This window comes from Poromitra crassiceps, assembly GCF_964638095.1.
Source record: "Poromitra crassiceps genome assembly, chromosome: 5".
In the NCBI taxonomy this organism is placed as follows: Eukaryota; Metazoa; Chordata; class Actinopteri; order Beryciformes; family Melamphaidae; genus Poromitra; species Poromitra crassiceps.
Window position 1 is genome coordinate 16042561 of NC_139642.1, and position 16016 is coordinate 16058576.

At 43.9% G+C, this 16016-nt stretch overlaps 1 protein-coding gene across 1 annotated transcript; it reads right to left on the reverse strand.

Annotated features, from left to right (window-relative positions):
• Window positions 1-1436: 1436 nt before the first annotated feature.
• rnf168 (ring finger protein 168) lies at window positions 1437-12647 on the reverse strand. The gene is made up of 10 exons (XM_083636441.1): window positions 12375-12647; window positions 11214-11394; window positions 10664-10856; window positions 9360-9436; window positions 8600-8770; window positions 8046-8137; window positions 7742-7814; window positions 4751-4996; window positions 4349-4565; window positions 1437-4044 (listed from the first exon to the last, which is right to left on the reverse strand). Exons 2-10 carry the CDS (start codon window positions 11361-11363, stop codon window positions 3836-3838), a joined length of 1428 nt encoding a protein of 475 aa, XP_083492567.1. The 5' UTR covers window positions 11364-11394; window positions 12375-12647; the 3' UTR covers window positions 1437-3835.
• Between the last annotated feature and the right edge of the window lie 3369 nt (window positions 12648-16016).

Here is a 16016-nt window from a genome sequence, read left to right on the forward strand (position 1 = left end):
TCAAGACTGGCCAATTCTCTATGGCAGCAGTATCCGACCTTTTTCAAGTCAAGGCCCGCTTGAAAATCTAAAAAATAAATAAATAAAAAAGGAAAACTGGCGTCCTAGTCTGAACACTGTCTCAAACTTTACCTCCGAAACTAACCTGATGAGGTTGTTCAATTCTAAGTATGAAACCTAAATTGTGTAAATATGAATTGTCATTTTTGTTCATTATTTTTCCGTTCTTTTGTCTCTCACACTCACCTCGTGTCCAAAGAAAGTCTGCTAAAGGCACAGACATCACTACTGGAGCAAGGAGTGGCTTGCCATTATGTGACATGGGAAGATAAAAAAGAGACTATTGTAGAAAACAGAAATTGTAAAACCCAAGTGGATTATTTTCAGAGATAAATGTATAAATTATAACAGTATTGGTTTACACCTTTCGCCAAAAGATGTAAAAATATGTTATCCTAATTGTTACTGTGGAGCTAACTGTATAATTTCAAGTCATTGTTAAAAAAAATATTTTTTTAAAGGAACACAGTGAAAGTAAGATTAGGAAAATAAACTGAATCCAAAAAAATCTCAAAAGTTTGCGGCCCATATCTGGCCGTAACCGTACGGGAAGCCAAATAATGCGCTCACAGAGCGCTTTCTATTTTAACGATGAAAGAGCTGTCCATTAGCACCACACAGAAATCAGAAACTAAAAGTGAGGGGCTGTCTGATTACAAATTAAATATCATTCAACAATAGAGAAATGCATTCTCATACATATAAAAAAAATTGCCCACGAAGATTGTAATGTTTTGTAAATGATTTGGCAGCCCACTTACAATACCTTCGCGGCCCACAGGTTGGGAATGGCTGCTCTATGACATGTTCCCTCTACTGCTAGATCTCTATGCATGTGACAGCGCGTTGAGTCCAACTTGTCACAGGTTCAAATCCCCCTGCAGCTGTGTGCTGCTGGGGCATCCTTGAGCCAAGCTGCTCTGGAAAAACCACTGAAATCTAATGTAACTGATATGAAATGCCAAATAGTGGAAGTATTGAAAAGCTAATATTAAGCTATTCAAAAATGTATAGTCTGGTGATCTCGAACAGCTGATCAAATCAAGAGTTTCATTCAAATTCACCATTTGAAAAATTGACGGGTTCTGTCACAAAATGAAGGAATTAAACTAAATGAGAATGTTCATATACAGTATAGCCTATATACAGTAGATCTACAAAACACATCTCTCTCTATATATATATCTATATATATGACAGTAGCTAATAGATTTAGACTGGTTCTACAATTTATAGATACTGAACAACTTAAGGTTTAGGATTTCTCCAACAAAATTCTCCCCAGTTCCTTTATTTGATCCGTCAGACAAAATCTTCTCACCGGATCTGATCGATATATTTTCACAACAATCTGAACAGAATCTTTACAGGTTTTTCCTTTTCCTATTTATTCCACAGCAAAATGCATTCAGCACCACAACAAGTGAAACTCAGGAACTGGTCCATTGGGAACTGAAGCGGTCTGTGGAAACAGCACAGGTCTCCAGGAAGTGAAATCAAGTCTGTGGGGACCAAACCAGTGTCCAGGCTGAGAAACAAACCCACACTGGTGTGTTTCTGGCATGTGGGCCCGTCTGCTCCAGCAGCAAACTATCCATTTCAGGGATTCTTCAGGTAAAGTCAATTTGTTGCTCTGGTAACAAAAATGTCCAGAAGGTCCATTCCAACAGTCTGTACCCAAACCCTCAAGAGTCAAAGGCACAGATGGAAGAAGGTGCACGAGATGTCCTGCACATCACCCACAGAGGCGAGGGATGTTTATCAGGCTGTAAAGGAGACTGAAACACCAGTAACGTGCTAAAACTATGCTAACCAAAGCTAATAACAGTTCTTTGAATTCAGCACTTAAAGGAGAACACACGAACATGCTGCAACTGTTCAAATCAGCTACTTTGTATTCCTGACGCCACTTTGTTTGGTGGTGTACCTTTTTAGCCAATCGTAGACGAGGTGACATCACGTCCAGATGTTTCCAGCAAGTGACGTTCAACAAGCATACAAAGAGAGAGATCAATCGTAGAAGAGCGAGAGCAGTTTCTCCGCCACAGGAGCAGGAGAGAGACCAGCATGCACTGCAGCAGAGAGACAGGCTGGGGAGAGACCAGCATGCACTGCAGCAGAGAGACAGGCTGGGGAGAGAGCCCCATGAAGCGTTCTGCTCAGCTTTTTGCAAAAAACGTTTAAATACACAGTACTGTGCAAAAGTCTTATACACATGTACAAAAAAATCCATAAAGGAAATATGCTCTCAAAAATGATGAAATTAAGTTTCTCCATCCATATCAAAGAAATGCACTAAAAAGAGCAGTCTACTGACACGCCAATGCAGAGATCAAATAAACATCAAACATATATTTTGATATAGAAGGTGTGCCTAAGACTTCTGCACAGTACTGTACGTTTAACTGGCCAGGTAAGACCATCCCGAAGGTGAGCTCACATTCTGTTGCGCTCCATGGATCAGTCTGGACCTTCAGGCCGCCCACGTCCATTTCCTGAAAATTACAATGTGACCGGGCCAATCAGGGAGTGTGTCGTAGTCGATGACAACCCAGCCAATCAGTGCCGCCGCTGGCAAAACGGTAATGACGCCTCCCGAAGCAACGAGGGTGAGCGTTAGTAGAGTAAACACAGCCATACAATAACTTCAGTTAGACTCAATAATAACTGAACGAGACGATGCACCCGTGGAGTTTCTCAGCAATCGTTTCTCGGAATAGTTTTAAAAACCTCCTGAAAAAAATGCACGAGTAAGCTTCAGTAATATAGCGCAAAACTTTCTTCGAATGGTTTGAACTTGTGTTGGCTTGTATCTCTTCTTTTGATTCTTTATCGTACTATATTGATGTCTGTTGTTTCGGGACCACAATGGAAATGAGTTTGACGATTAATTTTTTTATCAAATAAATTCATTCATTCATTCATTCAAAGCCGTTCTCCCGACTGGATTTGACTGCGCTGATTGGCAGGAGTTTTGTCGGCTAGAAGTGCGGACTGTTCCGTGGAGTGAAACACAATGCGAGGTCATGTGATCAGGTCATGTGATCAGGATGTTTTTTTTACCAGGCTAACGTTGAACTTGTGCGCTCTGAAAACACTGCCCTCTGTGACAGCGGCAGTAAGGCTATACAGTAAAGCCAAGGGCAGCCTGGTGGACATTCACCCTAACTACACTACACTCTATTATGTAGTTTATGCTTATTTCACATGTACTCTCAAAAGAAAAAAGGAAAAAGAAAGGAATAATTAAACGGGAGTTGAAGAGAGCAGCTCCTGGTGGACACTCACAATAACTGGTTAATGCTTCTTTTTATAGTGCCCTAATTACAGTACTAAGTATTTACCTCATAAATGATCAATTATATTATCATTTCTTATTGGGTAATTAATTACCACTGGTAAATAAGTAGGTATGGTATTACCAGGCTCTTACCATGTCCATTCATTCCTTTTCCCATACAATAAACACAAACTGAGTTGAGTTGGGTAATAGTGGCGCCTTTTCATAGTATTTCAGCTGTAGTTTCTCTGTATTTACCTACTTATTTACCTGTGGTAATTACCCAAAAATATACTATCCTTTATCATAGATTCACGGGGTACTTGGTAATTAGGGGACTGTCAAAGGAAGCATCACCAAATAACTTCTTTCCAAAAAATTATTCAGGATTATCTGCGCGCGCTTCCCGGTGAAAATTAAATTATATATAAAAAGTAAAAAGTGAAAGTAAAAAAAGTAAGCCTGAGGACTGGAGGGAGAAGAGAGAGGAGGGGCTCAGGTGCCCAGGCTGGGGAAGATCTCTGTGAGCGTGGCCTGCTTGCTGCCCCGGGACAGGGACGTGGAGCGGGGGCTGGAGGAGGGCTTGCTGCCCCGGGACAGGGGCGTGGAGTGGGGGCTGGAGGAGGGCTGCCCAGGCTGTTTGTTGGCCGAGGAGGATGAGGAAGAGGAAGAGGGGCTGGAGGGCTTCAGTCTCTTTGTGCTGGCTGAGGAAGAGGAGGAAGAAGATGGATGTGGGAAAAAACATTGTCGTTAAATGAAATAATAATAAAAACGAGGCTATACAAAAAAACGATGACTAACTGAAACGGTTTCTAGTATTACAAAAATGACTAAAAACTAACACTGAAACTAAGAAAAACTCAAATAAAAACAAGCATTTTCAAAAAGGTGAAAACTAAACTAGCTAAAACCGCTTTCGAATCTAATTAAAACTCAACTGAAATTGAAAACAAAAAGTAAAAACCAAATACACATAAAAATTAAAATGAAAAAAAAAAGCATAAGAACCTTGGCGTGACGTGGCATGGGCGTGGTGCTGCTGGCGGAGCAGGTACGGGTCCCCGGTACCTTTGCGGCGGTCGGTGGCTCTCTGCACCTCCTCTTGGTCCAGCTCCTTCTGCAGGAGCAGAGCCAGCTGCCGGTCCTCCTCCTCCTGGCGCGTCCGCTCAAACACCTCTGCCTCCCACTCGGCCACCTCCGCCAGAGCCTGACCCCGGCCCGCCTCCTGGACGGACAGGGAGGGGCGGCGTGGAGCAAGGTTATTAGCATTCACGGAAACTATGTGCGGATTTTTTTTCTTTCCGTTAACTGAAATAAGTGAAACAAAATGAGGCAGTACAACAAAACGATAACTAACTGAAACTGTGTTGTTGACATAACTAACAAGAGGGCACTCGGTAGAGCGCATACCTCCGCCTTGCAGTGGAGAGAGGAACAGCTGCGTTTGGCGACCGCCTCCTCCTCCTCCTCCTCGGTGGTCTCCAGCTCAGAGCTCTTCCTCTTGGCGGTGGAAGGCCCTGGGTCTCCGCTCGGGACGGCCCTGCAGTGACGGGGCTCAGCCGTGGAGGTTGAAGGTGGAGGGGCGCGGGGAGGCTCGGAGCGGTCGGAGGCGTGCCCTTCGGACGCGGGACGCTCCTGGGAGTGGAGGATGTTCTCCTGCAGGGTGGAGAGACAGAGGCACGTCTGTAGAGCTCAGGAGTGGGCACATGGAAAAACATGCTTACTGTTGCCTGCTGGGTCTAGAGTAACCTGACGCTGCCAGATGGACGGTATAGCTCCACATAGGTTTCACTAAACCAGTCGATCTGGGTTTGAAGTCACCAGACCCGCTGACGGAGGCGGGCACTTTGTCCAAGCTACTTGGCAGGTGATTGGATGACCCATCTGTCTATCACCGCTGGTGGGTGTTAACTTCAACCAATCAGATCGCGGAAGGTGCCTGTGGATGATCTCCGTGGTATTCATTGATTGAGTCCTCGCGGTCGTAAAGTCACCTTCGAAGCATTTAGTTAGATTATAACGAACTAGTTGTGTGGCTTAGCCTTCCCAAATGTTGAGGGTCGTTTTTTAGAATTTAATACATAGAATTGGGAACATTACATTCAATTTCATTCAGACTGCCTGTCACTTCCGCGATGTTGACGAGTGAAAAGAACTACAAAGACCATGTACCCACTACTTGCCCAGACGAGCCTGCCCGCCTACGGCCGCCGCTGATTCGTCGGCCAGGCATGGCTCGACCAATCATCTTAAACTGCCTGTGCGGGTCCAGACCGTCACGGAGAACCAAATGAAATGTGAGTTCACGTGACGGGCGGTTTACCAGGCTAGGTCTAGAGACCAGAGGTGTCAAACTCAGTTTAGGTCACAGGCCACATGGGACGGAATTTGGTCCCAAGTGGGTAAGACAAAGAAAATCTATGCACAATAATCTATAAAGAACATATCAAATAACATTTACATTTGTTTCCGTTTCTTTTAGGGCGGGTTCACACCAGAAAGTGCGGGTCCTTGGTTCGGGCCAGAGAAGAGGATGATACATCGTTTTGTTTTTCCGCTGGTTGGGTTTGCGTTCACAAGGCCAAAATCCACTAGTCCTGCCCACACCAACCAAAGTCACGTGGGCCGAAATCTCCTTCTGTTATTGGCCATACTGACTTCCTCCCGACAGTTTACGTTGAGGCCATCGGCCATTGTTGATGACGTGTCACTATAATGCGACACACAGTTACTCCATGTCAGAAAATAAAGATGGACGCACGTCGTTTAACCAGTCAATTTATGTCTGTTTATTTAGACAATTATATGTCAATAGAACAGTAAACATTACAGACTCCACGTTTGTCCCCTGCCACTAGTCATTTTTGTCTGTTTGTGATGTCGCTGGTAACGAGACGAGATAAGCTAGCTAACTGCTACAGCTAGCAAGCAGCTTCTTCTTCCGCGGGAGCTTCCAAAACAGGAAATAACACAAAAAATCAACACAAAAATATCACGTGCTTCCTCTGACTAGTCCGGGTGGGGTTCACACCAGAAAAGCAGACCGAGACCACCTCTCACAGGCGAACCAGAGCGCGGTTTTTAGTCCGCACCAGAGTTCGATTAGGAGCGTTCACACCGACCCTATGGACCGTACTAAAGGGGAAAGGTCCGATAGACCGGACTAAACAAGGCTGGTGTGAAACCGCCCTTAGTGTAAAGAATTAGTCCTACAGGTACATTTTAACACATTCACTGCCAACAGTTTATCCAATACAGTAGGTAGCTTCTGCCAAGGGTTTTTTTGAGGATTCTGGCTCATCTTTCAAGAGCAGAGGATTATTTTCTGCTAGGACTTTGTGAACACAAAATATCTCAAAAGAACTAATAGAATGTTTGCTTTCTCTGTCTAAAAGAGTTAGTTTTTATCATGTTCTGTTATGTAGGCATTAGCAGTTGAATACAGCATGGTTTCAGCGTCTGAGAAGGAAAGCTGAGATAAATGCATTTTTGTGAAATTCGATAGAACAGGCAGAACAGTCACTTTAACCATTTATTTTTGGCATCAGTGAGACATCAGACATCTAAACAATAGTTCTGAACAGTAATTTCCTCCAATATAACAGCACCCCCACCCCCCTCTCCTGCAAACTCCTCCCTCCGTGGGTGTGTCTCTGGTGGCTCTGCAGCGTGTGTCACAGGCGAGTCTCTGCTGCCTGTCTGTGCTGCCTGGCGGCCGCTCGTCGGGCGAGTCTGGATCGGGCTCGCTCGTTTCTGGGGTTTCGGTTGTGAGCTGGGATGAAGCTGCGTGCGATTCTGGGCTTTCTGCTGCGTGTTTCAAAGTGTGTTGCACCCAGAGTCTATTTTTGGAATCCCCCACCGTTGTGCGCCAGCTCCCAGCGCGAAAGCGTTTTCGCCAAACCATTCTCATGAGAATGGTTTCCTCACGCTTTTTCCTGCTGTTGTTGCTCGGCTTTCTCTAGTCTGGAGAGCACTGTCGCCACTTAGTGGGTCGGTGGAATGGGTTGTACACGTTCGGTGGCTCCCATATTTTTATAGGAGATGTAGGGGGCTTTGATCCACGTCCCACCGTCAAAATTTTTTCTTTTTTCTTTTGACGAGTTAACTCGTCCACGGCAGTGAACGTGTTAAGAACACAGTTTCGCAGAGGGTTACCTCAGCTACCAAAGGCCTATAATCTCCAATCTACTGTCTGGAACTGTGCATTACAATTGATGGCAATTGTGCCATTCTTCTCAATATTCAAGGGTAATGAAAAGAGTTGACCATTTACTGATGCAGACAGAAAACATGATTAGGCTACTTCATATTCTAGCTTGCTCATGAAACCTGGTACGGATAATTATGGCTGTCAAATCCTGAGCTTGAGAAGTGAAGAGAAACTGGAAATAAGAGACTGACCTTGTTCGCCAAAAAGCTGGAGGTGGCGCTGGAGTCCGAAGAGCTTGCTCTTGGTGGAAGAGGACTTAAGAACCTGCACGCACACGCGCGCACACACACACACACACACACACACACACAATCTGTTGTTATTAACAAAAGCAGTACTGCCCTCCAGTGGCAAACAGCAGTAGCTACTTGATATGTGTCAATGGTCAAAGACACCACCAACAGAGAAGATGGGCTAAAAGACTTAACATAATAAAAACACATGATCTAATTCCATGATCAATGGGTGTGATTGATGCGTTATCAGTGAGCCCACCTCCTTATCTGTCCGGGGCTCGCCTTCGGCTTCTTCTTGGCTGGAGTCACTTCAGCAGGACGAACGCTGTCCTGAGAGATGCCACTGGAGTTCTGCACGAGGAAGAGGAGAGGAGGAGAGAGAGGAGGAGAGGAGAGAAGGAGAGAGATCAGGAGAGGAGAAGAGGAGGAGAGAGATCAGGAGAGGAGAGAAGGAGAGAGGAGGGGAGAGGAGAGAAGGAGAGAGGAGAGGAGAGGAGAGAAGGAGAGAGGAGAGAGGAGGAGAGGAGAGAAGGAGAGAGATCAGGAGAGGAGAAGAGGAGGAGAGAGATCAGGAGAGGAGAGAAGGAGAGAGGAGGGGAGAGGAGAGGGGGAAAACGCCATGGACACCTCTTAGCTGTTGTAAAGTCACTGTAAAACATGACCTCTTGGGGCTTATTGTTTACTTTGAAACCTCTCTTATTTCCTGCCAGCTAATTGTATTAGCAAACACAACAGGAAGTAAGCTAGGGGGCCATGTAGAAAGTTCATCTTGTCAAGTTAAAAGCGTCTATTGCTGTGCACACAAACACCCACCAGCTGGTGGCTGAGCAGCCTGGCCAGCCTCTCGTCATCCTGGAGCTGTTTCTCCTGCAAGCTCCTCCTCTCCTCCTGGAGGCGCTCCTCCTCCTCGGCCAGCATCCTCTGGATGTACTCCTCACTGGCTCTGCTCTCCGCCTCCTCCAGAGCGCGCTTCTCCTCTGCCAGCTGGGACAGACAGGAGAGAGGACAGACAGGAGAGAGGACAGACAGGAGAGGGGACAGACAGAGTTGAGCTTTTTGAGTCAAACACACCTTGTCTCCAGGTTTCAACAAGTTCGATTTAAGACATTTTAAGACTATTTTAATGAATGACGTATGAAGTCACTGCGGTGCCATAATGAAGCAGGTACCTAACAGCTAATGTTATAAATGATTACCAAATACTAAGTAATGTCTGTTAGTAGGAGGCAGCTACAGGCAGAGGGCCCTTATCTAAACAGCACTGCCTAAATAGTGCAGAATTGATTTATAAGTATCCTTCTTTGCCTTGTATATTTGTCTTCATTTTGTCTGCTTTTTGCAAGTTGTATTTTTCTTTCCTTTTTTCTTCAATTGGCCACATTTTTGTCTGTACTGTATATTCAAGAAAACATAGCTCTGGTGTCGGAATATTATCTGTATATTATCGGTAGATATCCAAATTCAGGGATCGGAATCGGATTTGGGAACGGAAGAAATGTGGATCGGTGCATCCCTAGAAATAAAACCAACGAACCTGAAAAATGTTTTGAGAAAGCATGAAGGCTGAGCTTACTTTGCTGATCTCGTCTTCATATTCTCTCCTCACCTCTCCGGGCTGGCTCACTCGGGGCATGGCCACCGAGTCCGACACTGGACGGACAGACGGACGGACACACACACACACACACACACACACACACACACACACACACACACACACACACACACACACACACACACACACACACACACACACACACACACACACACACACACACACACACGTCTTAACTAACAAACAACTGACATAGTGATCATGTTTGAATCAGATTAATGTTCATCTCATTGAACCCAATGGTAATGTTAGGTGTGTGATATCAAACAAACTTTAACATTTTCAAATAATATTCCTACCATACCTCATTTTATCAGAGTTTTTAAGTCAGATTTGCTTGTCATCCACATGGTAACACACACCGTTCATTTTGACGGAGGAAGAAAAGAAAGAGAAAACTCCGCCCGCTCGTGCCAGTTTCAGCGTGCGGTGCGCCGGTGTGAATTACAAGCGCTCCCTCCTATCTGGGCCGCCTGAGTGTGGCGGCTCAGGCTGCACTGTTCCTCATATCTCTCTGGTTAGACAGACCAGCAAGTAACGTTAGCTGTACATGTTGTGAACACAATCCCCCCCTACAGACACACACATGTAGGTAAGAAGAGCCTTATCTAAGCCTGTGTGTCTTGTCACTGCCATCTCTGCAAATGTGCTAGAATCCCCAAAGGGAACACAACTGAAATAAGCTTTATTGTGTTATCCTGATTTGTCCTTTTATATGCAGCTGCAGGCCGTGCCCTGGAGAACTGCTGTACTTTCAAATTAAATATCAAATCAAATCAATCAATTAATCAATCACTCAATCAGCGGTGACTAAGGTTAGCGGTGATGGACAGCTTGCCCGGTCGGTTTCATGTGGACCCCTTGGGTGGGGTCCTATACGTAATATCCCTCACAAGCACATAAGCACCTTTTGTGGCTGGTAGCACCACGTTAACGATGCCAAATGTCATTGATGTATGTATTTTATTTTTCTGTGTCTGAGCCTGTTTGTCTTGTTGGTTTATTGTTCTATTAAAGAAATTGAAAGTAAAATATATGTAAAAAAAAAATCAATCATTCAATCAATCAATCAATCAATCAATCGTGTTTTCTGTGCGAGGACTCTGTTGCAGGAAATACTTTTTCAAAATGTGAGTTTAATTTGACATCACGTGGATGCAATGAAGAGAAAAGGGACCCTGTGTGTGTGTGTGTGTGTGTGTGTCTGTGTGTGTGTGTGTGTGTGTGTGTGTGTGTGTGTGTGTGTGTGTGCGCGTGGGTACCTTCCTGGTCGTCCCCGTCCTGGCCACTGAGGCGTCGCTGGCACTGTGTGGGGAAGGCGGCCTGGACCTGGATCCACAGCTGCTCGTTCACCAGCGTCTTGGTGCGGCTGTGCTGCCTCGCCCACACGGACACACGACGCCTGCACAGCGGGCAGCACAACGCAGCCTTGTCCACCGACTCCAGGAAACATGGCTGACCACACACACGCACGCACACACACGCACGCACACACACAAGGAAATGCTGTTAAAATCACAGTGCATTGAGTTGTCATCAGTACCAATTAGGGCCGGAAAAATCACTGACATAAGTTAATTAAAATCTTTACTAGTGTTATTTTTTGATGTTTTGTTTTTGTAAGAGAGTCACTCATTTAATGTCTGTCCACTGTGTGTCACACAGTGTGTGTCACACTGTGTGTGTTCAGCTCTCCAGTGTGTGTCACACAGTGTGTGTCACACAGTGTGTGTTCAGCTCTCCAGTGTGTGTCACACTGTGTGTGTTCAGCTCTCCAGTGTGTGTCACACTGTGTGTGTTCAGCCGACCCACCTTGCAGAAGGTGTGGTGGCATGGGAGAGTCACCGGCTCCAGAAAGATCTCCAGACACACAGTACAGAGGCAGTCTTCCCGGGACAACGCCGCACCCCTCCGCCCCCTAACTCCCCCCTCAGCCGCCTCCGGCTGCGACACCGGGGGCATCTTCAGCAGCTCAGCCTGGAGGAGAAACAGACTGACAGATAGACACCGAGTCATGTTTTACTGTGCTCACACCAAGGCTATTGGTTTTTCATCTTTTTATTTTTATTTCATTTTGACTTTTTGTTTTCAATTTCAGTTTAGATTTAATTCGTTTTTAAAGCGGGCTTACTTTGGTCTTATTTTCTGAAAACACTTACATTTTAGTTGAGTTTTAATTAGTTTCAGTGTTACTTTTAGTCTTTTTTTGTAATATGCGGTATTTGTCAGGGGCAGGATTCCAAAAGCCCCCCCCCCCACACACACACACAGTTTTCATGACTGTTTTGTTGTGACAGATCTGTCACCTGTTTAAATGATGAACTGCACTAAGCTATACTTGTGGTTGTTTTTAGAGATGTAACATACAACACGTGCTACAATTTTATGATCTGTGTGCAAAAACGTTTAACGTACAGCCCTGATTTTGGACCCAAATAACCTCTTCATCAGGGCTGCTGTTACAACAGCTTCTCCTGTCACATGCATTGTCCATGAAGAGCCACAATTATGGCATGATCAGTATGTCACCTGAAGGGCTGCTGCCCGAAACGTCCACTGTGTCTGTGTCTGTGTGGACGTTTCCTTATTTGATTGACAGATTATTTGGGGGATCCAGCACCCAGTTAGCCAATACTGCAAAGTCGTGAGTTGAGCGTGTTGTATTTGGTTTTCTATCATCATTATGTCAGTCATCATTATTGACTGACGTCCAGCCCTGCGCAGCCTGAGGCCATTACGGGTTTGTGATGATCATCATCATGACCTGACACCTGGCTGGCAGAGGCTAAAGTTAGCTAACGGCTAACGTTCCAGCAACAACTTCAGCTCCAAGGCTAACATCGCAGTCTACTTTTAACGGGAGTTAGTTTAACGTTAGCAGTTTAATTCAGACCAATTCCCTTCCCTTTTAACGGGGACAAATGGTGAACTGACAATACATCTCTAAAAACAACATGTACTGATTGTACTCACCTGACAATGTTTATGTCCGAATCAAAACAAGCTCCCAGGCAGCTAGCTAGGTTAACCAAGCTAATGGTAGCATAGCCACTGCACTGCTACACTCAAACCACAGCGCATCTTTAGGCTCGCGGGGTCTCTGTAGCGCTCAGCTGCCACCAGTCACATGATCTCTCTGAGTCCTGTCCTGAACCGACCCGAACTAAACGCAGACTACAGGTGAGCTTAGCTAAACCATCAACTGATGCTTTGAAGCAGCCGCAGACGAAATCCGGGGAGCATCAAATCTGTGACAGACCGAATCACTGATTACGCGCGTGAATGAAGAATCAAGATGCCAGCTTCTTCTTCTTCCTTTGGTTTTAATGGCGGTTGGCATACAGCTTTCGGGTACACTACCGCCACCCTCTGATCTGGAGTGTGGACTAAAATCTACCGTCTGTATTTTTTAAATACACAGCAACAGATAAACACAATAGTCATAATTAAATAATAAGGAACCAAACTAATGCAATTTTAAATACTCCAGAAGGAATATCCAACGCTTCTCCTCTGAAGGTTAGAGTATTGCTGATATTTCCCTCTCCGATCTCTCTGAGTCTTTAAAAAGTCTCTCTCTCTGACACATACGTCTGACAATACAATAAAACATGATCCACTGCTTCTTCCATCTCCACATTACTCACAGCTCCTATTATTATGCTTTCCAACACAAGAGGGATCTGTCATTCCTTAATCTCGTCATCACTCTGTCCTCTTTCCTATTTTGACCTCCAGACCCTGCACTCCCACCTAATGGTTTATTTAAAAACATATTATCTTCCTTTACTTTCTCTGTTCCATTCATTCTGCCATGCACCTCTTTTGATGTGTCCCTTAATCACCACTTTAGCTTCTGATTTACATGAATATGACTTCCACTCTTCAAAGTGCTTTTTGCTGCTTTATCCGCCCTCTCTCACTCCCATTAATATGGGCAGGGACCCACACAAAACAAAGACATTTGGTTAACTCTAAATAATGATTGCAACATTTCAAAAAATAAATCCTCTCTACACCTAGAGTGGCAAAATTGTAATGGTGCACAAGTCTGATGCAATGGTCACTTGAAGATGCCAGCGGTTCACTATGCATACTGTCACATGCATACAGTTGCGTGTCAAGGATTTCTTTTTACACAATTGATTTATTTACTTCTTGTAAGTCTTTTGTTTGTGTTAGTCGTTCAATGTTGCCTTCATGTGCTGTGGGGAAATACTGGTGACATGAACAACCCAACACACACGGTAAATATGACTGCGGAAAGTGGTTTTCTTTGAGTTGCTGAGACGTGACAGCAGTGTGGAAGCCACTTCAACAACTCTTTAAGGGTTCGCTAATAAATGAATTCATACATAACCTACTTGCGTGTACATTTTCTCCTCTTCATTGCTCCATCAACACAAAGTATGTGTGCCACTTAATCAAAAAAAGAAAGAAATAAAAATAACACCGCCACCACAACAACTTGTCCCTGGGGCCAAAAGCTTGCCATCTGGACAAAATGTGGAAACGGCCATTGCAGATCTGGAACTTTTCTGCGCTTCAAAAAACAATTCTGCTCTGAAAACAGGGCGTCATAGTAAATGAATGTGATGCGAGTTATCTAGCGATGTCGCTAATGCACAGAAATAAAATGAACACACACATAAAACCATAACACTGTAACACACATCCAGCGGATCAGGGGCGGGTCTTAGATAGGAAGACAGAGAAACCAGTAATGGATACCAGGCTCTTCTTCTTCTTTGAGAGAGAGCCTGGTGACGCGAGGTTACTACTTAAAGGAGCATTTCGCCATTTTTGCACCACATGTCCAGACCATTGTCTACTCGCTCTGTGTCTCAGAGAAGGGCCTACATGCCCAGCATGTATTAGTGAGGACCGATGTATGGTGGAAATACCGTGCAAAACATGGTAAAATGCTCCTTTAACACATAACACATAAATCAAAATCTCTCTCAGGATTTCACAAAATAACAAACAAAATTGATTAAATTACATGCTGCCAATAGCAGGAGGTCAAAGGTCAGATCATCATGCTTTGTGATCCTAGAATGATCAACTACATCTGGATTTGAATGAAACCATAACACCCACAAGACAACTGGTACATACAAACTTTTACTTTTATTTTAAATTATGTGCACACAAAGCAACATATAAAGAAAATTGAATATCTACTGAGGGAAACTAACGTGAGCAAGCTGACTCTAATGAGTTCAAATATTGGCTTTCAAACTAAGGTGGTTCTAACTTCAAGTATGCCCTAACCTGACATTGCCAGATGGGGGCAGTATTGTTTTCACAAACCAAACTCTTCTTTGGACCACAAATAGGTTTTATCCAGCCCATCACTGCGGTCAGGTGGAAAGCTTGTTATCTGCAAAAATTCAACTTGTTCAGGATTTAGAAAAACAAATTGACGTCTTCACAAGTTTCTAAACGTCATCCTGGGTTATGAGTGTCTCCTGGACCAGAGAGCATAAAAGAAACCTTGAAATAGCCTAATAGTTCTATCAACGTCTGCATGTAGAATCAATGCATAAATAACCTATAAATAACAACAATCTACTGTCTGTAACTGTGCATTACAATTGACGGTGACTGTGCAATTCTTCTCTATATTCAAGGGTAATGAAAATAGCTTAGCATTTAGCGATGAATACAGAAAACAATATTGTAACTTGCTCCTGAAATCTGCTACGATCAATAGTAGGTGTCAAATGCTGAGTTTGAAAATGTATGTTGGACACATAGTGCTGGGGACCAGTTCTTCAGAGTTCCAAAAGACCTACACCAGGGGTATTCAATTAAAATTCAAAGAGGTCCAGTTAGAGAAAATGTCTTCGAGCGAAGGTCCGGAACATCGCAACGTCTAACTTTTGTGACGATTCAGTGCCATATATATTTTGAAGTAGCCTAATAGTTCTATCAACGTCTGTATGTCGTCAACAACTGACTGTTAAATCAAATAAAGTCATTCAGTAGTTCAACAATGTTTATTTTCAGAAAAAATATATTTTCAAAAATATATATTTTCAATTTTAACTAGTATTAAGTGCTTTAATAATAAATACATGTTATTTTCTCTTTCAAGTAAAATAAGGGCTGCATTGAAAAAGTCAAATACATAGAGAGCTTAATTTTAGAAAAATTAAATAAAAAGTGTACCATAAGTTACCTTTTTCTTCTCTTAGTTAACAGCACTTGACATTTTAACAGTCTCAACCAAAACTATCTGAGCACATTTGAACAAGAAGTGTAGCCCAGCTAGCCCAGCCTGGTAGAACCATCCCGATAACGTTATCTCAGTGATTTCAGTGGGCGGGAGTACTTGCTTTGACAGACAACGCCTTCAGCCAATCAGTGTTGCCACATGCAGTCCAAAATAATCCATCCAGAAGAACAACGAAAACATCTTTTATATTTGACACATTTTTATTTTATTTATATGTTATTGAGTCTATTTCTGCAAGAACTGCACTTATGGCTGTTTACCTCATTGGTTTTTCGGGGAACGGGAGACGCCTTTACTGTTCTTGCAGCAGCTGAGCGGCGGCCCTGATTGGCTGAGTAGCATCACATGCAATTATCAAACGCATGCAATTGGTC

Coding starts and splice junctions, on each gene's coding strand:
- rnf168 (XM_083636441.1), bottom strand. CDS start 11,363: ATGCCCCCGGTGTCGCAGCCGGAGGCGGCTGAGGGGGGAGTTAGGGGG. Junction 8,771..9,359: donor ATGAAGACGAGATCAGCAAA/GTAAGCTCAGCC, acceptor TGTCTGTCCCAG/CTGGCAGAGGAGAAGCGCGC. Junction 7,815..8,045: donor AGCCCCGGACAGATAAGGAG/GTGGGCTCACTG, acceptor GTGTGCGTGCAG/GTTCTTAAGTCCTCTTCCAC.